The 23756-nt window shown below is 43.0% G+C and overlaps 2 protein-coding genes across 2 annotated transcripts; one reads left to right on the top strand and one right to left on the bottom strand.

Moving 5' to 3' along the window:
- The first annotated feature begins 1993 nt into the window (after positions 1-1993).
- Positions 1994-8383, top strand: PDE12 (phosphodiesterase 12). The gene is made up of 3 exons (XM_048491372.1): positions 1994-3419; positions 6109-6187; positions 7119-8383. Exons 1-3 carry the CDS (start codon positions 2157-2159, stop codon positions 7559-7561), a joined length of 1785 nt encoding a protein of 594 aa, XP_048347329.1. The 5' UTR covers positions 1994-2156; the 3' UTR covers positions 7562-8383.
- A 1344-nt stretch (positions 8384-9727) lies between these two features.
- On the bottom strand, positions 9728-22975 carry ARF4 (ADP ribosylation factor 4). Its single transcript, XM_048489884.1, has 6 exons — positions 22558-22975; positions 16913-16993; positions 16322-16431; positions 12346-12417; positions 11834-11959; positions 9728-10946 (listed from the first exon to the last, which is right to left on the bottom strand). Exons 1-6 carry the CDS (start codon positions 22622-22624, stop codon positions 10860-10862), a joined length of 543 nt encoding a protein of 180 aa, XP_048345841.1. The 5' UTR covers positions 22625-22975; the 3' UTR covers positions 9728-10859.
- Positions 22976-23756: the final 781 nt, after the last annotated feature.

Here is a 23756-nt window from a genome sequence, read left to right as displayed (position 1 = left end):
AATTTTAAGATGTCACAAGATTTATTTTGACCTAATTCTTGTCAATTGATGTGTCTGTGGACAAGATTGGTGTTACTGGATATTGGTGTTCAACAAAGATTTCAGAACGTTGGTAAGCCTTGTCACCAATTAAGTTTTGGTGACAGAATTGCAATTCTTTTTGGAAGGAATCTTGGGCTTCCCTTTACAATCAACAAAGGACAATGACATGAACAAGATGACACTTTTATTTATTCCTTTGAAATATTGTGGTGTGGGGTGTATATGTTTCTTTAAGAGAACTGTGTGCAAATTGGACGTAGAAAGTGGGAATGCATGCAGTTGTACAATGTTTTTTATGTTGCTTGGTTGAGACTAGTAAACAAACTTGGGATTTGATTTGGAGGTGTTATTGAACAGATGCAACAAATTGGTGATGAAGGTGGGATGACTTTTTTGCTCTTGAATCCACCAGCACCTTCTTTGCAAAGTCCCGATGAGCCTCCATCGGGAGGTTTTACTTCATGGAGTCCTATTTGATAATTACCTGCTTACAACCAGTGGCAGAAAATTTGCATTGCTTATTCTGTCCTTGGGAGTAAAAGGACAATGTATTTTTACACATTTCTTCTTGCTGATGGCAAATTTGAGACTGCTCTTATTGCACTGAAGAATTGTCACAATAAAAAGGTGGTCAGACTAAAATATAATGAAAACTGATTTTGGGCTGGAGAGGGAAATGGCTACATCTAACACTATTCAGGATATGCCTATCCTTTTATTGTATCAATTCCAAGTTGTAACCTTAAACATATATAAACTTTCCTGTGTTTAGAATGAGCCAAGTAGCTGTAAATTTGCCATGGCAACCAAAGATTTAGTGATAACAAAAATGCTGAGATGCATGCCTACCTGGAAATTATCCCCCTTCAGTCCCTAATTCCAGATAAGTGTCACTGCTAAGCTAAGGAAAATGTTCAGAACACTATTATTATTTCTTGATAAGTCTTATATGGTATACTGAACGCTGCAAACTTCAGCTTAAAATATCCCTGATTTGGGGACAATATGAAGAGAACTCAGCAGGAATGTAAGGTTGCAGACTTCAGCTCCAGAAATTCCTGGAAATTTGGGGGCAGTGACTGGGGAGCAGAGTTGGGGAGAGGAAAGAGCTCAGCATCTCTTGTAATTTTGGAGAATTTCAGGACGCATATGGAGGTTGGCCATTGTAGCCATAACTGGACTAAGCCCAGGGAGCCCTGGTTTCAATAAATTCCAATCTAGACTGTTAAAAAAACCCAAAAACAAACACCAGGGTGGTTATCACCACAAGAAGCACTATCTAGATGTGACATGACTCTTGAAAAGAAATGGTGATAGCCTAGATTGTTTACAAGGAGGCTGCAAAATGAAAACTAGGGAGCAATTATAGGCAAAATACATTAATTGTGACTGATTCTCTTATGTATAGTTACAGGAGAAATTCAGACTAGATGAAAAGTATGGTTTTGAGAAAACTAAATCAGATTTTCAAATTACGGTATGCAAGTTATTGCTAAGATGTACAAATGTTTGCCGAGACTGGAATCAGAAGGAGAACAGGTTAAAGGATGCATGATAAAATGAGCTACTAATTTTGGGTATAATATCCAATTTGAATAATGGAAAAATATGTGGTCAAGGGGGCTTAAATATGTATTGAATTCTAATTTGAAAGAGAATGTTTATACAATGATGTACATGACACCAGCAAAACTGGTAAAGGTGTATAAAATGTTTTGAATAAGTGCTGGGAATATAAACATCATGAGAGAACTTTTTATAAATTATGGTGGTTTCAAATTCCTCCTCTGGTGACATAAGAAATGCCCATTTCAGCCCGCGAGCACCGTCCACGCGAAAGCACGCAAACGCAAGGCAAAGATAACAATGCACTTCCGGCTTACGGGGCTTCCCTTTTTGTGTTCGCCAGTGACTGCGCAGGCGCCATTTCCCAGCATCACCCCAGCTTCCGACTTCTACCTCCCTCCCTCCCTCCCCGTGTTCAGCCTGGCTCTTCCCATCTGCCTTTGCGGGGCGGGCAGCCGAAGTGTCTCTGCCCTGCTCGGCAACGGGGAAGTCGGGGCAGGTCCGCGCGAGGGAGGAATGAATGGTGGCGGTGGTGCCTCGGAGGGTTCATGCGGCGCTTGGTGTGGGGGGCGCTGAGAGCCCTTCCCGGCCTAGGAACCGGGAGGCAGCGGCCGGGCTCTCCGGCGTCCCTTAGCGGCGCTGCTGCTGCCGCTGCCGCCGCCATGGAGCGGGCCGTGGTGCGCTGCGTCCCGGCCGAGCCCAAGCTGAGCATCTCGTTCGTGCTGGGAGACGGCAGCGCCCGGCACATGCAGCGGGATCAGGCGGAGCCGCTGGGCCGAGCGCTGGCCCGCATCGCCAACAACGCCGGCAAAGGCAACGCCAAAGCCGCCAAGAAGAGCAAGAAGGCGCGGGCCGAAAGTGCAGCCGCAGGGCCGCCGCCGCCGCCCCCCGCCGTGAGCCTCTTTTGCCGGGACGGCCACGCCGTGGCAGAGGACGTGCCCAACTCGGAGGCCTGGCAGGACGGGGCGGTGCTGCAGATCGGCGAGGCCCGCTACCTCGTGGAGCGCAACCCGCCGGCCCTGACGGAGCTCCAGCTGCCGCGCTCGCTCCTGGCCGGCTTCCCCGTGTGCCCCAAGCTCCGCACCGAGTTCGGTTCCCCCGCCGATTGCCTCTTCCGCTGGTACCAAGAGCACAAGGTGGAAGCGGCGGCCGCGGCGGCCGGCTGGGTGGAAGCCCCGGGGGGCACCGAGCGCGTCTTCACGCCCAGCAACGCGCACGTCGGGCTGCGGCTCAAGCTGGTCTGCAGGCCGGGCGACGGGCAGCGGCGCTACGGGCTGGAGCGCGAGGTGGAGAGCGGCGGCCCCGTGGAGGCCGGCCCGGGCGCCTGCACCTTCGACGCGCGCCACCTCTACACCAAGAAGGTGGCCGGCCCGGGGCTCATCCGCACCGTGACTTACAACATCCTGGCCGACATCTACGCGCAGACCGAGCTTTCCCGGACCGTGCTGTACCCCTACTGCGCTCCCTACTCGCTGGAGCTCGACTACCGGCAGAATCTCCTCAAGAAGGAGCTGGCCGGCTACAGCGCGGACATCATCTGCCTGCAAGAGGTGGACAGGTCGGTCTTCAGCGACAGCCTGGGCCCGGCGCTCGACGCCTTCGGCTTGGAAGGGGTCTTCAAGCTCAAGGAGAAGCAGCACGAGGGCCTGGCCACCTTCTACCGAAGGGACAAGTTCAGCCTGCTCAGCCAGCACGACATCGCCTTAAACCAGGCCCTGCTGGAAGATCCTTTGCACGAAGAACTGAGAGGCTGCTTGGCCTCCTGTCCGGAAGTGCAGGAAAAAGTGCAGCAGAGGTCCTCTGTCTTGCAGGTATAAGCGGACCTGCCGTGTAGGCAGGGTCTGAAGAGGCAAACTGGGTTGGGGTGGGCAGGGAATTACAGGTAAAAGGAAACAAGGTAAGTGGTAACCAGAAATAAAATAAGGCAGGGCTCTTGTGCTTTGAATGAAGAAGCAGCTTCTGACACTTGAAAGCGCAGAAACTGGTAAATGTTTTGACGTATATAAAATAAAGAGGGGATCTGCCCTCCATCAAGTCTGGTTACAGGCAGAGGTGGGATCCAACCAGTTCTCGCCACTTCTCTAGAAGTGGTTACTAATTTTTTCTGAGTGCTGAGAAGGGGTTACTAAAGCAACCTCCCTGCCCATTAGGGACTGGAGGTGCGGCGGCGCCACTGTTTGAATCCCACCACCATCGGAACCTGTTATTAAAATTTTTGGATCCCACCACTGGTTACAGGTCAGTATGAATGGAACACAAACAGGGTTGTCAGTCAGCTATCCAATTGTTGCTGAACAACCCTGTTTATTGGTGGTGTCAAGTGCTGACCAACTGCACCCCCACAGGGGTTTCACAGCAGGAAACATTCAGAGCTGGTTTGCCATTGCCTGCCTCTGCTTACCAGTTCTGGGCTTCCTTGGTTGTCTCCCAACAACCCTTCATAGCTTCTGACATGTGATTGGGATAGCCTGGGTTCTGTAACTTCTGTTAGTGCCTGTTTTGCTCTCTAGAATGTGTCTTTGATGTTGAAACAACATCATGATCTACTACTGATAATAATTCTAGCCTTTTTTTTTTAGAGTTTGCAGCATTCAGTGAAACGAGTGTATTTCATAGAGTAAGATTTCAAAAGAGATTTGGGAGTACAGATGTTAATGCCTGTGGGACAAAATTGAAATTTGGCCGATTGCTGGGGGAAAAAAACTATGGACATTTTTCTTGTTTTGAATTAGTGAAATGCTTTTAAAGTCAAGGTGGGCATACTGTATGCCAGTCTCAAATACAAGACACATTTCCGTACCTAGAAGGGTACCTAACCTTCATGAGGAGAGCATGCAGTTTTCACCACTTCTCAGCAGTTGCATGCTTTCTTTTGCCCTGAAACCTTGACCTTGTGGTTAACCTTTTTAGTGTTCCCTAACCCACTGTGACACAGTTCTTTACAGACTGGATAAAAAGTAGGCTATTGCCCTGCCTTGCAAGAGAGACAAAAAAGATCAGAACGGTGTGGGGCAGAAACTGTACCAAAGCTTCAGAGAAAATCAGAAGTTTTCATTGTGAACTTAGTTCTTTTTAACCAGCATAAATTAAAGTACGTATGATAAGACAGTCTAGAGCAGTGATGGCGAACCTTTTTGAGACTGAGTGCCCAAACTGCAACCGAAAACCCACTTATTTATCGCAAAGTGCCAACATGGCAATTTAACCTGAATACTGAGGTTTTAGTTTAGAAAACACAGTTGGCTCCAAGGCGTGCATTACTCGGGAGTAAGCTTGGTGGTATACGGTGGCTTTGCTTTGAAGCAACCGTGCAACACTTCGAATGGGTGAATCACAACCCTAGGAAGGTTTAGAAGCAAGCCCCATGGCCAGAAATCGAGCTTACTCCCAGGTAAAGGATTGCCCTTTAGTTCTTCCCATGAAAATCAGTGGGGTTTAACAGCACTTAACATGGTTACCTACACGTCATGCCCAGTGGCCCAGGCCAGCCTAGATGTGGGGGGGGGGATTTTCCGGGGGGCCCCACATGACGAACTCTGCACGCATGCCCACAGAGAGGGCTCTAAGTGCCACCTCTGGCACACATGCCATAGGTTCGACACCACTGGTGTAGAGTGCATCAGCTTGCAGTTTTCTCTCAAGTATTGGGTATATTTGCAATGGTACTTTTACAAGACTGACAGCCCAATCCAGAGTGGGGGGCGGGGTGAAGGGAGTTGTGGCGGCAGTGTGGCCCTATGCTGGCAGAAATGCCCTCCCCAGGGCACTTGCACTGGCAGAGGGGGAAATATGCCAATGGGTGGCTGCAGTGGCCTCCTGGGACACTCTAACATAGTGCTGAACCGTCGGGGGCATTCTGGAGGTGTGACTGGGGGTGAAGCTGACATTAGTCGACTTCTACCCAGCTTTCCCTCTGGATGTGCTGCATCTCTGGGCTACTGTGGAGCCCCTTGAAGGGCTTTCCAGTGGTGGGGACATTTTTTATCTTTTTTTCACCCCCACCCCCCGCCACTGAAAAACACTCTGAAAAACAGTTGGGTGGCACAGCAGCAGCATTGTCCCCACCCAGCCAGCCCTCTGGATTGGGCTGTAAGGCATCTGAAACTTTTACATTCCATAAATATATCACATATTGCAATTTTATATGCTAAGTAAGTTGTAAATATTTATTATAAAGCAATAAAATTGGTTTAATTTGATGGGACAGAAAGTATTGTACATATTTCAGTTTTCCTCAAATATCTTTACAAAATCAGAAAAAAATCTCAGTGACGTCAAACTGGAAATTTTACATCCCTACTTCAAGGAACAAAGCTTTATTTCAACCATGCGGGCCAAAAGTGTGGGGAGATAGGGAGAAGAAATGCAATTTTTTAGGAGTAGGCATCATTCGAGTCAAGGACAAGTTGGCCTCTTAAGCAAGCATAGAATTCTTCCCAGAGGTTTAGTCAGATATTGAAGAAAACTGTGATCTGAGAACTTATAGAATGTTTCTTGTAGGTTTCTGTTCTTCAATCTACAAGTGATCCTTCCAAAAAGATTTGTGTCGCCAACACTCACTTATACTGGCACCCAAAAGGTAATTCTTCTATTTGTAGTTTATGAGCTTTCCTGAAATTTGGGGAGGAGGCAGGTAATGAGATGTTAAAATGACTTCTGTTATGGCCAATGTGGGACATTTATGCCATATGAGGAATACAGTTTTCCTGAGAGGGTGGTGGCTGAACATGTGCTGCTTTTTTCAAGGGAGAAGAAATTCACAGCCTGCTTTTTTCTTTTCTTTTTTGGTTTGTAATTGTGACAGGAAAAGATGATAGGTTAACTGGATGAAAGAACAGATTAAACACAGTTGGTTCAGGGGATGGAGCACTGTGGAAAGATACCATTTTGGAGCCAATTAAGTGCAGTAAAAGCTATAGTACCTAGCACTTGGTTAACCAGCACACTTTGCTGCAGCCTGTTCCACAACTGCTTGCTGTTCAGTGGCAGCAGGTGGAAAAGTAGCGGGCTGTGGATCAGGTCCTTGCACCTACTGCTGCAGCTGAAAGACCACTGCGTGTGGCTGGGAGCTGAGAAACACTCCAAGAACACTCTGCACGGCTCTATTACTTGCTGTTCTGCCACAGTGGGAGGCAGGGCGCATGTTCCTATCTGGTCCTGGCCATGGTGGATAGCGACAGTATTGAACAGGAGGCAGAAAAGGCTGTGTGTCCTGGCCACATCTGGTTGTGACTGCCACCTGCTCAGTGCCTCTGAGTTATAAAAGTTTTGTTAGCATATTGGGTTAACCACCAAGTCCAGATGCCCATGGGTGCCAGTTAAAGAAGCCAAGCACAGTAAAACCATTGCTAAGGCTAACTTCATTTGCTGGTTAGGGGAGACAGAATTCAGGATTAGATTGGGGGATGATTGTCTGAAAATGAATAAGTCATTCCAACTCTCAATTTCTGACCAGATGTGACTTTTAAAAAATCAAAACCTAAACAGTCTTTGTTATCTTGTGTCTTCAGGTGGAAACGTCCGTCTAATCCAGGCTGCAGTAGCATTGTCCCACATTAGGCATATAACGCACAATGTATATCCTGCCACGCCAGTTATTTTCTGTGGGGATTTTAATAGCACACCATCAACTGGGATGTATAGTTTTGTCAGTAATGGTAGCATTGCTGAAGATCATGAGGACTGGGGTTCAAATGGAGAAGAAAAGCCGTGCAGAATATCTCTGACCCATCCGCTCAGGCTTAAAAGTGCTTGTGGAGAACCTGCCTATACTAATTATGTTGGTGGCTTTCATGGATGTTTGGACTACATCTTCATAGATGCAAATGCTTTGGAGGTTGAACAAGTCATTCCACTGCCAAGTCATGAAGAAGTAACCACTCACCAAGCCTTACCAAGTGTTTCACACCCATCAGATCATATAGCACTAATATGTGATTTGAAGTGGAAATAGGCTAAATCTGTTCCTTGCTCTTAATCAAGGAATTTTTTCCATTTGGGAATTTAGAATTCAGCTTGAATTCTAGATTAAATATAAATTTTCACCAAAAAATCAGATAAAAATTGTTTATAAGCAAAGCAGTCAATATTTAATGATGGAGTTGTATTATCTTTTTTCAGGTGTTTTTCACATGGTGATTAACTGTGCAGTCCAAAGGGTGGGGGCTGAAGCCACATTGGAAGCGGCAGGAGGGTTGTACAGGTACTGTCCATGCCACTTGGCACAGACACTGGCACCGATGGATGTACCTGGACATTAGTCGGCTCCCGGCGCATTTTCAGGCTGGGAACACCCCCTCCCACCAGTACAAACTTATGCCATCAAAAAATGTGGCTTAAGTCACTTTATGTTACGTGCTTTCCTGGGGGAGTAAAGGTTTTCCCCTTCTCCCCCAGTGCCTGTGCCACCGATGGCCTCTTTGGTGGCGCCATCCCCTGGCTGCCACTGTACCACCGTCCCCCCTTTAGATTGGGTTGTAAGAGCATTTTTGTTTATAGTCTAATATGATGGGCAACATAGCTCTTTTTATAATAAATTGGAACAGATAAAAGGGTTTTGGTACTTTCAGTAAATAGCATGTCCGAACACTCTGTTGTTACTTTTTGAGAAGGTATTCTGGTAAGCTGCCAAAATGTTTACATGTATGCCAGTACTATAAGTGACTCATGTTAGCTTTCACATTAAAAAAAACTGGCAATTGCTGTCTCTCAGATGTTTTGCAGCTACTTAAATGTAACCCAAAATTAGTGTGGTTAAATAAAGATCATGTCTATAGCTCTGTGTTGGGTTTTCTTGATAATCTGGTAACAAAATCTTCAAAGATTTCCAATATTCAGTTTTGCTACTTTGTCTCATATAAATATGTAAAGTTTTGTAAATATTACAGTTTGACTCATTAACTCAACTTAAGGCTGTTTAATTGCTTTTTTAGTTTTCATGTTAGCACATTCTTGTTTTTTCCAATTTAAAAATAGAACATTTGTTTCATAGGATAAATTATGTCTACGTACATGGAATGTGCTGTTTAAAAGTAGTTTGAATAGTTTACTTGCTATAGAGAAAAATCTGGAAGAACTCTGTTCGTGGTTCTTGTGTGTAGAAGAAGTTGGCAACCGTTGTACTTACCAGTATAAAATGATACAGTAATAAGATGGGAATGTTAGCCTACTAACCAAGCTACAGGTGTGTGGATATTACTTCATATCTGTTCTTGGAGTAGTGAAGCACATAATTGCATAAAAATGCATATTTATTATCTTTCCATTTTTTACTGTATCATTTTATCTCTTCTTCATTCGTTTTCAAACAATACATTTTCTCCTTCCCCCCCGTATTTCTTCATAATTTTATCAAACAGCAGTAAATTCATTCTTTGTAATCTCTTCTCCCATATCTCTTCATTGACTCCAGCTTCTTTCATCTAGTCCGCATATATTGTCCATAACTTCAAAATTTCGCTGTTTATCTTGCCACAATTTATTTTTTGTTATGATATCGAAAATGTCCAGTGTCACTTGTTCCCAAATATATTCCAACCATTTCTGGTTTGTTATCCTTTCCAGAGATGTTGCAATAAAAAAGGTCTTGGGGCATCTGGAACATTAACCAATATAATGTGGCATAAGCTTTTGTGAGCCTGAGCCCAGTCACCAGGTGCATCAAGTGTTAGGCAGGTATGTGTATGTCATATTTCATTTGTGATCTCTTGGGAATGGTTTACTTTTGACTGATTATTTTTTTGTTTTTGTATGTTGCTCTACATGCTTATATTTTGATTGACTGCCCTTATCTTGCAGTAAATTCTGTTTCTGTTTACCCCAGTGTATAGCATTCAAGGAGGGGCTGTGATTCAGTGGAAAAGCATCTGCTTGAGAGGCAGCATGGTATAGTGTTAAGAGTGGCGGACTGTAACCTGGAGCCAAACGACACTTCATGCATCCAGCAGTACGCTTTGGCTCATTAAAACGTACTCTGCAGATAAATATGTTGGGCATCACAAGACACAGTGATGTTTGAGGTTGGAAGCAGGGCTTTTCTTTTTAAAGCCCTCCATCTTCATAGGAAAACGTTGTTTAACCAGTAGCACCTTCCCAAATTAAGCATGAAACAGACACAGTCTTTGGGCAGTTTGTAGTTTATTACAATTTTCTGTTAGTAGTTTCATATCTGGACATCTTAAAAGGATTTAGATTTACAGCATCAAAACACAGGATTTTAGCCTCTATTAACCAGTTACACTGTACATAATTTTAACTGCCCATCTTAATTTTTTGCCAAATTGAAAACAATTCAAAGGCTATTCAGATTTTTTGTGTGTGTTCAAGGTACAGAAAAAACTCAGTTTATTGAAAAAGAATAATTCTGTCACACATTCATATTATCAGTTCCACAAACTTAAGATTCAAGGAGCATACACAAAGCTATACATCTGTATCATTTATTAGGAATAATTCGGAGTAGGTTATGAAGAAATTAATCCATTGAGTCTTAAGAATTTTCCAAAAATCTGTCTTTATGAAGATATGTTCACCAATAAACAGTAAAACTTCCGAAGAACTATTATACACTGGGCAAAACAGGCTGATACCAAAAAGCAACATGCAACAAAAAGATACAATATAAAGGAAGACAAATCTGCTGAATATTAAAAATGTCAAGTTTGTTGCAACCAGCACAGTAATATTCTACCAATCAGATTCAATTCACACAGAGGCAAAAATGGGTTAATAAAATGTTCCTCAGTGCAGAAGATTTGAATAGTGTTTTAGAGTATTTTCCTCACTGGAACAATATAAGAAAGTGTTTTGATAGGGGAGAGAAATAAATATAAATGGAATGCTAGGTTAAGTCAGCAGACTGTCTAAGGAATGGAAATATATCAGTAACTTAAAGAAAATGGGGAAAATCTTTAAAACAAACTTAATTTAATTGGGGCTCAAGAAGCATTCAAACAGATTTCAAAAGTCACAACTATATTCAGGCATTTCGGCTAACAGTAGAAGTAAAAATCAGAAAATACACTAGTTTTCCAAATTAAGGAGTTTTTTTTTAAACCCAAGTATATTGTTACCTTGGCAACATATATCTTGGTAAACAATAATTGGCAACAAAATAAGTCAAAATGCTGTAATATCCTGCCCAAACCAGTTCCAGATACTGTATAATAACCAAGATGCAAACTAATTTTGTTGTAACAAGCCTAGACCACTTATACCAAACATGTCTCAGTGCGAAAGTCATCCAGTTCCGGTTAACGTTTTGAAAGCTCGTTTGACAGCCAGTCAAGTCCCTCATACAGACCAGTTCCTTGTGTAGCACAGGTAGCCTGAACATACCACTGCGGAGAAGGGAAGGAATAATATGAAACATTTAACACTGTAGTGTGCCCACTTTCAAATATGAGTAAGAATTTGATAAAGGAAAACAAATCAAAAAGCATTTCCATGTTTTCATTATCACATAGGACAACTCTGAACACAAGAGCATATCCAGGAACAGATATTCTAATATTACTACAGTCAAACAGGTGTAGATCTTTTGGAAGACCACTGGGAGTTCTACTTAAGAGGAGGAGGTCCATATCATATTTTTTTAAAATACACCACAGTTTAATCATACAATCTACAAAGAAAGACCTCTCTTTGACTCAAAACACATGCTGTATTCTATTCAAAGATGATAGTAGATTGTACATTCCTGTGCTGCAGAACAAAGCGTGCTGGACCTTCTTTGTTGTAGAATGCTCCGCCCAGGTGCCAGTGCCTACCCAACCCTGCTCCCCTCATCCCTTTGAAAGTAAAAATACATATTGACATATATGCTCTTGTATCAAAGTACCATGTTCAATAATACACAAAATAATGGTTTTGACAAAGGCAGCGTGTAAACATGAATGATATTTTAATACAGAAGCATACAACTTTCTCAGCCCCTGCACCTCAACCAGCCGAACTATCATCTTTATGTGGAACAGAGTACAGCTTATACTACATAAGCTGAGCAAAGGGAAATAAGGGAAGCGTTACCTAGGCACATGAAGCCTCCAGCTACAACCTTTAACTTTTGAAATTAATGGGGTCCCATGCTGCTGTTCAACACAAAGGAACTACTACAACTTTAAAGTTTCTGTGAAGTTAGCAAGTTAGCATAGATGAACTAATTAAACATATCAAGGCAAGAGAATACCACACACTGGCATACATTTCATTTAGAAAATGGACTCACAGTTCTGTTGCGCAGTGACTGAAGGCCTAATTTGTCTGTCATTTCACTGATTGCCATAGCATTTGGCAAGTCTTGTTTGTTTGCAAAAAGCAGCAGAACTGCATCTCTCAACTCATCTTCTTGAAGCTGGTGGAGAAAACCATTTTAGTTAATTTCCCTTTTTATAGTTACCTACACCCAAACTACAAATCAATAAAATGAAATGCATGGCAACAACACTCCCTCCCCTATTTACAGTATGTAATTGACTAAATTTCCAAGAGCCTAGTCAGTGTGCGTTAGTAGTGAAGACATGGTATAGCATCAAATTAAACTAATGGCTGCAGGAAGGTTTTACTGAACAGAAATGTTCAGAAAAGATTTGCAAGATTTGGCCTCAAGGACTCAATAGTAAATCATAAGATCTAATGTTTTGGTAAATTTTTTGCACCTCCTATTATTTGTCCCAATTTCCTTTCCATTATCAGGCACAATAGGCATTTACGTTCAGAACAAAAGTTATGGACAATTACCATTTTCTGCAGCTCTTCTGCCGCTTCTTGAATTCTCTCTCTGTCATTGCTATCTACCACAAAAATGAGACCCTGAAAAGAAAGTGTTAAGCAAGCTTGATGAGAAATGCATATATCTGCAGCACTGTTGAACCAAAAGCTGAAGTCACCGCCACCATTAAAGAAACCTTTGCTCCCCAAAAGCCTTGACACGTAAGCATTTCAAATGTAAACATTTTACGGGGAGGAACTAGGTGGGAATTCCACATGAGTAGGTCCATCACAGTTGGTTGTTAACAGAAGGTTCAAGTTCAGTATTTTAAAAGCATCAGTAGCATACCACAAATTATAATGGAAAGCAATATTATTTCTACTTTTATCCTAGTTGAAGGGAAGGTGAGCCATTCAGTTTGCAAAACTATTCACAGAATTGCAGCAGCAGGCCAACAAGACTATTCTTAAACTGACATGAGGGCTGAGTTGTTAACAATTGCTGCTCCACACAAATCTACTCTGTTGGTGACAGTGGGGAAGAAACATTACTTGAAAGTCTCAGTGCAGGCTTTTAATTGAGTTCCAAGCTACATTTGCCCAGGGTTTCCTTTTTTACCTATTGTGCTCAGTCTTCCTTAGTATTAATTGTTTATAATTCTTTGTTAAATTACAAGGAGATGGTTCTGCTGGACAGAGAGTGCTGAGGTACAACAGTGTAAGTTGCTTGTTAATTCCATTAAGTTGACTAGGTCCCCAAACCCCACAGAGAACTAAAGAATTGTGCTGGATGAACTAGTTTCTCTGGGACCAGGAACAGCGGGTGTCTTTGGGGGAGGAGAGTTCCAGGCGATATCCCATTGAATGTGGGGTGCCGCAGAGGGCAATCCTTTCCCCGATGCCTTTTAACATCTATATGCACCCACTGGTCAAGTTGGTCCGGAGTTTTGGGCTGAGGTGTGATCAATATGTGGATGACACCCAGCTTGTCCTTACAATGACAGGCTGGCCAGACTCGGCCCCTGAGGCTCTCCAGCGGTATTTGGAAGCTGTGGCTCATTGGTAAAGAACTAGCAAGTTGAAACTGAATCCATCAAAGATGGAGCTCCTGTGGGTAAGTCACGGGGAGATGAGGGCCGACTTTAGTATGCCTGTGCTTGACTGCGAGGCCTTGTACCCGACCTCATCGGTTACCAGCCCGGGGATGATTCTGGGCTCCGGGATTACCCTAAAGGCCCAGATTGCCAAAACAGCCGACTGCGTTCTACCACCTTTGCCAGGCACGACAGTTGGCCCCTTATTTCTCTTGTTCTGATCTGGCCACAGTGATCCATGCAACGGTCACCTCCAGATTGGATTATTGTAACTCACTCTATGCTGGCCTGCCGTTGAATCTAGTCTGGAAATTGAGTGGGAACCATATTACTCCAGTCCTGTTTCATCTGCACTGGCTGCCAATCAAGTACCGGGCTATCTTCAAGGTATTGATTCTAATCTTTAAAGCTATGAGCAGTCTTGGACCCACATACCTGAAAGACAGCCTCTCCCCATATTGCCCAAGTAGGTCCCTCCATTCATCGGAGGGAAACTTTTAAAGAAATCTCTGGCCCAAAGATGATCCGGCTGGCCACGACAAGGGTCAGGGCCTTTTCGTCCTGGCCCCTACCTGGTGGAACATGCTCCCAACTGAGATCAGGGCCCTGCGGGACTAGAGTAGTTTCCGGAGGGCCTCTAAGACGGAGCTGTTCCACCGGGCCTTCCCTGATGGCCAGCCAGGTTCATAGATGTAACATCCTCTTTGGCCTCCAGGGGTGTGGGGGGGGGGGGTTATGGGGTATAGAAGGTAAGTCGCTATTTGGAGTTGGGTTGTTTTATTTAATATTATTAAATTGTTACTGTTTTAATCTATTTATTTATTGTGATTTTAATGAAATTGTTTTATCGCTGTTGTAGCCTCCCTGAGCCCTTTGGGGAAAGGGTGGGATAGAAGCCTAATAATAATAAATAAATATATTACTTTCAAGGAACATTGCACTTCAATTAATGTTTATCACCTTTAAACACCAGGGACTTGAACTCTAATCAGGTAACATTAGGCCACAGAGTCAAATAAATAGATCCCCAAAATCCAGACTTTTATTTACATGTGCTGTGAAGAACAGACTGTGCATACTTGGCATAACTCGTATGGGACTACTGAAATATTGAAGAAGCTCCTGTGGCTGCAATGAAGGGCATGGAGTCAAGCTTATCAAAGAAAACTTTGGGTCAGCAAATGGCATCACAGAACTGAACAATATGGAGCCACATCTGACGGAGGGAAATCAATAACACATAAATTTACAGCACAGGTTTGTTATCTGCTCCCCATGACAGGGATGAAAGTATTTAACCTGGTCTTGCTTTTCATTTTTAACCGGCCTCTGCACAAAGGCAGGCAAGCTTCTTGTCCAGCACCAGCCCTAAGATTTCTGAGATGATCTGATCAGGAACAGCAGAGAACAGGCTAAGCCAGGATGCAGCAAAATGGCCTTTGATGAGAGCAAGTGGGCAAACTGAAGTCAGACAAAACAGACAGTATGGTTAGTCTGTACAGGGATTTGGGTGCTTTCTGCCTTGAGTCAGCTGCACTATTCCCAAGTGAGCAGGTCTACCACCTGGAAGAAAACTTTAAGGAAAGCTTTCTATAAAGACAGTTGGGACAATTCTTCCATCTGGAATAATTTTATTTATTTATTCCATTTTTATCCCGCCAATACTCCAAAGGACTCGAGGCATATGCCAACACTGTCCATGCTTTGGTTAGCTTCCTGATTGGACTCTGCAATATATTCTGCATGCTGTTGCCCTTGGAGACTGTTTGAAAGAGCCACCTAGTACAGAACTCTGCAACACATTTTTCTGAAGAAAAGTGGTTGCGAAAAGCATACCAGTTAGTTTATTTATATTAAAAGATTTATGCACACCTTGCCTCTTGGCTCAAGGTGTATTAGGAATAGCTGTGCTGGTTTCTGGCTGGCTTCCAGATGCTGAGTTATTTTACCTTTAAAAGCCAAATAAGCCAAGCTATATCTCCTTTTGGGAATATCTTTTCCATGCATATTCCTCCTTGGAATTAGGCTTTTCAGGAAAGCTTTTTACAAGACAGCTAACCTCGTTCTTCCAGAACTACTACAATCAGACAAGAGGCCTTGCTTAGTAGTCCCTTCTTCTTGGAAGAAAAATTCATTAGGAAAGGATGTAGGCCTTCTTCTGTGGTAACTCCCACATTGCAGTGTATCCCTCACAGAAAGATTCATAAAGGACAGATTTCTTTGCCTTCTTCTGGCAAAGAAGGAAAGAGACTTTTTCCACACAAAGGCAGCGATTATCAGTATGCAGAAAAATATAGAAGTTACATACTGCCAAAACACCTGAATGTTTAGAAAATGAAATCCATGACTTGCTCAGCTGTTTTTAAAAATCCAACACATCGCTCACGGAACTTTCCAGTGCTATTAAACAGAGCTAACAAGTAATGAATACTAATTATTCTTTGTGCTAATTAGCAGATTGGTCTGAAAAAGATAAAATAATTTAAGGAAGAAGAAGAGTTTGGAGACTCAAAGGGGCTTACAATCTCCTTGCCCTTTCCCCCTCATAACAAATACCCTGTGAGGTAGGTGGGGCTGAGAGCTCAGAAGAACTGTGACTAGCCCAAGATCACCCAGCTGGCATGTGTGGGAGTGTACAGGCTAATCTGAATTCCCCAGATAAGCCGCCACAGCTCAAGAAGCAGAGAGGGGAATCAAACCCGGTTCCTCCAGATTAGAATGCACCTGCTCTTAACCACTATGCCACTGCTGCTCCTAGATCCTAGAATAAACGTTGTTTTGAGCCATATTTATGATTTTCATCCACCTCAGGCAAGATTTTTAAAGAGGAAGGACAGAAATATTAGGAATAACACCTTTCGTAGGCATTATCACTTTGTAACAGATTATCAGACAGATGTCAGAAGTCTTACCTGTGTGTTCTGAAAATAATGCCTCCAGAGTGGTCGAATTTTATCTTGACCACCAACATCCCAAACTGTGAAACAGATGTTTTTATATTCTACTGTTTCCACATTAAAACCTGACAAGAAAACATATATACAAGTAACTATAGCAAGCAGGGTCAGCAAGCATTTAAGGCAAGTAGCACTGTTGAAACTAGTCAGGTGAAATCGCAACCAGAACTTAGCAGACAGGCCAATTGCTAAGGGAACAATAGGATCTAAGACAAGTAAAGTTAATTGTTAAAGAACTATAATTACACTTCTTTATAAACGGCCATCTTTTCAAAATCAAGTTCTAGAAAGTCCACCTTTGTGCATGTCAACAAGTGCTTCTTTCTGTATTAGATTTTGGTTGGTAGGATTGCTCAAAGGGTCTAACGACTGTTTCCCTCCAGAGGAAGCCTCATTACTTTCCCAGAAGACAGGCACTGAATCCAACAGGTAGTATAGAACAAACCCTTGGACCCTAACATACCCTGTGCAAAACTGCATTATTTCAGTCCTAGCATACATTGTAAAAAATTCACACCAGTGTTCACTGTATTATTATTTCCTTACCAATTGTGGGAATTGTGGTGACAATCTCCCCTAACTTCAGTTTATACAGTATAGTTGTTTTTCCAGCAGCATCCAAACCAACTAGAAAAATAAAAATGATCATCATTAATTTAGTAACCCCAAAGCATACACTGCTAATTAAGATATGGAAATTAATTGGTGGTGGTGGAGAAAAGTGCAGTCAATCTACATCCGACTTAAGGTGACCCAGTGGGGTTTTTAAGGCAAATGACGTTCAGAGGTCGTTTGCCAATGCCTGCTTCCATGTCATGGCCCTGGTATTCCTTGATGGTCTCCCATCCAAAACCTAATTGGGGAGGGGGAATGGGGTTACACTGAACCCCTACCAGTATGCCTCACTATACTAAACAGCTTGCCTACCCCTACATCAGTTGACATTTGCTATTTCTGATTTCAGTTTAATTTTTGTACAGGTAGATCTGTACCAAACTATTATTGTCATTCTGAATCATTATTTTAGCTCTTTTAAAAGTAACAGATTTTTAAGTTTAAAAATGAAGGATCTGCATCCTCTTTATTATGTATGGTAAAATAAATAGAAAGTTCTCATTATAATGCTGAAGAGCCCCATTTTGTAATAGTAATTAGCAAATCAGAACAAAAGAGTGAACAGAATTGACTGTAGAATAATTAAGAGCTGGGACAAAGAACAAAATATAAGAAAGGGGCAAGAACCCTGACATCAACATGCAATAATTATATATACCTACCCACTTTGAGAACTTTCAGCTTTACAAGATTCATTACTAAGAATGAGTTATGTTGTATATGATACACTAAGGTAACTAAGATTTGCTAATATTTTTCCCAATATTTCAACAATTGATCTCAAATTTTGGGGTTTTTTGTGGTTAATATCCCTTTATTTCATTTTTTAAATCAGTACAATCAATAAGGGCAATGTTTAAAACTCCATCAAGTAATGGGACAGGAAAACTGCATGAGTTAAAGTGCAAGTAGATATGTATGCAAAAAGAACATGTAGGACAGAAGGGTACCACACATTCCATAGATAAAAGCACATATATAAAAACAATTTAACTCTTATTTTAAGATATATTAAAATGCAAAATCTGACCTACAAAAACAGAAACACTAAATTGTGTTAGAAATTAGTCACTGCATATATTAAGAGATGAAGTCTGAAACTGAACCCCATAACGCTAAATTAAAACATGTTTCAATCAAAATAAGCAGTTACAGCTGGATCACCATGGACAGAATCAGTTTCTGAAGATTACTGTATAATATTGTCCAATATTAAAATAGTGAAACGTAAGGCTACAGGTCTAGAAAACAGTGTAGGTTTCACTTCCCACTTGGGTACAGGAGGTGAGGAGCACCCAACAGCTGCAGTGGGAGCCTGTTGTTTTTCCCCTACAAATATCTAGTGGCACACAATGCCACTCCAAGGTCTGGGAGCACAAATTCACATATCCAGTCCAACTCCTATGCTTGGCAGGGATTTATGTTACACTGTACAGCAAGGTTCCCCAACTTTGTCAGCCCAGGGGCGCATCTGAAATTCTGACACCCTGTGGGTGGGCACAGCCACAAAATGGCTGCCATAGGAGGTAGAGCCAGCCACAAAATTGCTATGCAGCTTTCCTTCAGTTACACAATGAAGATCCTCGCGCTGTGATGGTAGCTGCTGCCAAAGCAACATTTTTTATTTAAAAAAAGGCACAGCCAATCAAATTTCCAGTGGTCAATGGAAGCATGCTAGGCAACCCCCCCCCTCCACTTTCTAAAAACACTTGGCAGGTGCCTAAAACGGGCACCACGTAGGGATTCCCTGCTCTACAGGGATACAGTTACATGCAAGTATTGTGCTGCTAATGTTCAGATGTGCCTGTAGGACTGAAAGTAGTACTGTAGAAAAGCATCTACTATCTTGAAGCCTCCTTCACTTGCACTCTGGCCTGGTCATGTTTTCTTCTGATGCTATCTAAATAATTTCATGTACAATTTGAAAAAGTTGATTTTAGGCTCTTAACAGTGTGCCTATACATCTACACAGTATGCAGAAATTTAGAGCTCCAAACATTTCACTTTGTTACCTTTCCAGGACAATACCATACTCTAGGCCAGTGGCTCCCAACCAGGGCTACACATACCCCCAGGAGTATGCACCAGAGCATTTGGGGATATATGAAAAAAATTACATAATTAGTTTGCTAATGTGGGGGTACAATTTTTGGGAAATGGGTTGCCAAGGGATATACTCATGTATAAGTCGACCCGCATATAAGTCGAGGCATCTAATTTTATCACAAAAAACTGGGAAAACTTATTGATTCGTGTATAAGTCAAGGGTGGGAAATGCAGCAGCTACTGGTAAATTTCAAAAATAAAAATAGATACCAATAAAATTACATTAATTGAGGCATCAGTAGGTTAAAATGTTTTTGAATAGTTATTTCAAAGAAAAAGAGTAAACTATCTCTGTAAGTGGAAAAGAGGGTTAACAAAACCAATATGGTCTCAACAATAACTTTAAAAGTACAAAAACCTTAGCTCAACCAGCAACCAAGCTAAAACACAAGAGTTAAAATCCTTCAAAACTGGATTTTTGGTCAGGGGAGGAATGTTTATGTTAGCAGTACCAACATCTTTAGGAGACCCTCCTGATGATACCACCCAGGTTTGGTGAAGTTTGGTTCAAGGGGTCCAACATTATGGACCCTCAAAATGTAGCCCCATCTACTATTAGCTCCCATTGGAAACAATGGGGAATGGGGGCACCCACTTTGGGGATCCATAACTTTAAAACCCCTAAACCAAACATCACCAAGCCTGGCTGGTATCAGCAAGAGATTATCCTGATGATACCACCCAGGTTTGGTGAAGTTTGGTTCCAGGAGTCCAAAGTTATGGACCCTCAAAATGTAGCCCCATCTACTATTAGCTCCCACTGGAAACAATGGGGGATGGGGCACCCCCTGAACCAAACTTGGGTGATATCATCAGGAGAGTCTCTTGAAAAATCCCTGAAATTTTGGTGCTGCTAACCTAAATACTGCGCCCCCTGTTGGCCGACAAAGTAAAAACCCTAAAATAGTTTTTAAAATACACCTGACTTGCATATAAGTCGAGGGGGGCTTTTTCAGCACAAAAAATGTGCTAAAAATTTGACTTATATGCAAGTATATACGGTACAAGTGAAATAGGTTGGGAATCATTGTTCTAGAGAACATAAAGGAAAGGGGAAACCACAGCATTGCTCTGGTGTAATGGCTTACCTTGGGTGCAGCAAGGAATTTTAAAAACTAATGGTGCAGCCCTAGGAACATCTAGCCAATCTACTTCTGATCAACAGGCTACTCTCTGAGAGAACTTACAGAACAATTTCCTGGAAGTAAACCCCACTGAGTACATCCAACCAAACTTGCCTAGGATTGAACTTTAAGTTTGTTTTATAACTGTATTACTTAAGAACTGAAAAGGGTTCTGCAAAAGAAAAATTCAAGTGCCTTCATATAAACATCATCCAGTTTCAACCCCCACTGACCCAGTACAAGTATCCTTATCTTTAGAAGAAGAGGAGTTTGGATTTATATTCCACCTTTCTCTCCTGTAAGGAGATTCAAGGTGGCTTACAAGCTCCTTTCCCTCCCTCTCCCCATAACAAACACCTTGTGATGTATGTGGGGCTGAGAGAGTTCCAAAGAACTGTGACACCCATGTACAAGCCACTGACATAGATGTTTTGATGCTGGAAGAGTTTACTGACTCCATGTTTGTTTCTAATTGCAATTCAAGAGCCGATTTTGACTTCCACAGCTCCTACGTGGCCTGACACCAAAGCATCCAGAAGACTGGCACCCCCACCCCCAATACAAACCTGCCCATTTGCTGATATTAGTCCTACTCTGGATGTATTTTTCTTTCCAAATAAAGTGGATAGTAACTAGACACAGGGAGTTTTCTATTGTAGCACTCTGGATGCATACTATTTTCTATTGTAGCACTCTGGATGCAGATTTCTTCCGTGTTTTAATTCTGTTTTATTTTTATTTTATTAGATTTTCTAAGGTTATCATAAGAAAAATTCTGGCACTCCTTTTCTATTTTAAAACGCATATACAATATACACTGGTGTTCTTAACAACTTCTGTGCACAAAAAAATCATGAAGTATTGTCAAAAACCATGGAGTTCTGACTGGCCAATGGCAAGTGAGAGTGTTTCATCTACAATATGGGACTGTCAAAATACTATCCCAGACACACAAAAATCTAATTCTAAACCAGATGTTAGTTTTCTCAAATTCTGCTTACAATGACAAAAGGCTGAACCAAATTTCAACACTGAGGTTAAACAATAAGACACACACACACATATATGTATATGTATGACAGAACACTACATGAACAGATTACATCGTAACTATTATACTGGTAAGCTGAATTCAATGTAAAAAAACCCGAACAGGATAATGGCCAGTGAATATAATGTTTTATACAAATCTGTTAGTCCATTTCTAAGCATCAAACCTCAAAGTAGCAGAGAGCAACATGATGCAAAGCAAGAAACTGAACCATCTGAAAAGATGCCTTTACTAGCACTTTTTTCAGACAATTCAGAACTGTTCTTACAAAAATAAAGCTATGCCTAAATATCCAATACTGGGAGACTTGGGGGAATTATGACAGCGTGACATTTCAGCCTCTCATTAGCTGTAAGGAGGATGGGCAAAGAACAGAAAGACAAAGCACATACTAGTGACATTTTCAGTTTCTAGACCACAATTATGCGTATATAGCGAGATTGAGCAATTCAAATTCACATTCTGCCAATTTTTCTAACCCAAAGAAAGATCACTCGCGCCTAATAATACTTCAGAGCAGCCACAGTATAATTAGGACAAAACTCTATCAAGCAGCATACAAAGAGTTCTGTGTGTTTTTCCGCAACTCAAAGTATTGATCTGTTTGACCGTTAAGCCGACATGCACTAATTAAAAGGACAGCTTCCCCCCCAAGCAAAAAAATAATAATTTTTGCATCTCAATTCAGTATCCTCATCCACCCCACCGTAAATATTGGGAGAGCCCTTAAACATATTCTGTTTGAAATATTAATGCTGTGAAACTGATGTAACTATATATTTGCATTGTTACTGCGGGAGTGGGGGGGAAAGAGATAAAATAGAAAGGATGTGAGTTCAACGAATGTAGAAAACCAGGAAGAAAAAAGCAAGATACACATTTTGAAATAACAAGGACTAGGAGGACTACGCACACACAGACAATTGAAATGAAATTTAGAAACACAGGAAGCCCATCACACTGAGAAAGAACCCACATCCTGAAAGGGCGATTGCATATAACGCCTGTCTGGCTGTAAAACGCCTGTCTTCGAGGGGGACTGCGGGGAATGTTCTCCAACAAGTGCCCCCCAAAGCCCACCAAAATCCCGCCCCCCTCCAAGGCCTAGTTAGCCACCCCAGACTTCCCCTCCCTGTTCTTTGGGCGCTCGAGAGCCATGGCGGCGAGGGGGCAGCGCAGCCTGGGAACAAGGGGTCGCCGCGGGGCCTGGGGCCACTGCTGGGGCGGGGTCGCCGCTGGGCTCGGCGAAGGGCGCCCGCGTGTGTGTGCCTGGCCCGCCCGCCCGTGCGGCTCACCCATGAGGATGCGCATCTGCTTCTTCCCGAAGAGGCGCGAGAACAGCGAGGAGATGGTGAGGCCCATGGCGGCTCCGGGTTAGGCGGGGGCTGGCGGCGCAGGGAGCGGAGTGCGGAGGCGGAGGGAGGCAGCGGCCTGGGCCCCGGTGCCTGCGCGGTCTGTGCGTCCCTCTCTGTGCTCGCTCGGGGATCCTTCCCTCTCGCGGCCACAAGGGCGCCGAAAGCGGCGAGGGCAGCGGCTGGCTGGGCGGCTGGTCCGGGAAACCCGCCTGGCTCTCGCCTTTATTTCTCTCTCTCTCGCTCTGCCACGTCACGGCCGCCCCGGCTCCAACGCGGACAAAATCGCGTCACGCCCGCCACATCCTCACCGCAGCACCACCCACACGCCCAACTCTGATCAGGCCTTACGACGCACAGGAAGACTACGATTCCCAGCCGCCAACTGGCCGCCGCTGTCGTTCACGGCTTCGGGACTTGAGCCGCACAGCATCATGGGAGGCGTGGTCCGAAAGGAATGCCGCTACTTGTCCTTCCGAGAGAGGAATAAAGGCACGCAGGCGTGCTGGGAAGTATATCGGCCGCTTCCCTTCCCCCTTTTTTTTTGCTGCAGTGCGTGCTGGGAGTCGTAGTCTCTCAATTGTAAGCCTCTTGTTAAGAAGAGGTTGACTAGCATTAAAATATAATCACTAGGATGTATATGCCTAATTCTGAAAAAAGCGAATGTTGTCGTGAAACTATCATTTCTTCAGGCGATTAAATAGTCCCTAAAAAGACCTCCATACCAGTATAACTGGACATTCTCTTCAGACCTAAGGTGATGGGAAAAGCGTTCCTATGAATGCTAGATATCAAAAGGCTAGATATCCTGACATCCTTCTTTTATGGAAGGTACGTCCCTCCCTATACAGCTTAAGATGGTTCAGCCCATACACGCGTTTATTGTTTCTTAGAACAATGGGTTTACAAACTAAAAAGACAAGGGAGGCAAGAGAAAGGGACTGAAATGGGGCGTTGGGGTCAGTTACAGTATCAGTATGAAGCTAGGATTTTTACCCAGTTTGGCTTGCTGGTGGTTTTTGCTTAGTTGGTGGTGCAATTAATCCTGCAGTTCTGGCTGGTGGAAAAGGCCACCGTCTCACAGCAACTGGTATTTGGAGCATTTTTGGCAGGAAAAGGCCAAGCAAGCTCCCTAAAATGGT

Source organism: Sphaerodactylus townsendi, linkage group LG03, assembly GCF_021028975.2.
Source record: "Sphaerodactylus townsendi isolate TG3544 linkage group LG03, MPM_Stown_v2.3, whole genome shotgun sequence".
In the NCBI taxonomy this organism is placed as follows: domain Eukaryota; kingdom Metazoa; phylum Chordata; class Lepidosauria; order Squamata; family Sphaerodactylidae; genus Sphaerodactylus; species Sphaerodactylus townsendi.
This window is presented reverse-complemented; position numbering and strand designations above follow the sequence as displayed.

Bases quoted from the DNA above. Each gene is read 5' to 3' on its own strand.
- PDE12 (XM_048491372.1), top strand. From the start codon at position 2,157: ATGCGGCGCTTGGTGTGGGGGGCGCTGAGAGCCCTTCCCGGCCTAGGA. The intron at 3,420-6,108 runs GTATAAGCGGAC...TGTTTCTTGTAG, and splicing joins AGAGGTCCTCTGTCTTGCAG to GTTTCTGTTCTTCAATCTAC. The intron at 6,188-7,118 runs GTAATTCTTCTA...TTGTGTCTTCAG, and splicing joins CTTATACTGGCACCCAAAAG to GTGGAAACGTCCGTCTAATC.
- ARF4 (XM_048489884.1), bottom strand. From the start codon at position 22,624: ATGGGCCTCACCATCTCCTCGCTGTTCTCGCGCCTCTTCGGGAAGAAG. The intron at 16,432-16,912 runs GTAAGGAAATAA...TTTTCTTGTCAG, and splicing joins CACCACAATTCCCACAATTG to GTTTTAATGTGGAAACAGTA. The intron at 10,947-11,833 runs GTGAGTCCATTT...CCTTCTCCGCAG, and splicing joins AGTCACTGCGCAACAGAACT to TGGTATGTTCAGGCTACCTG.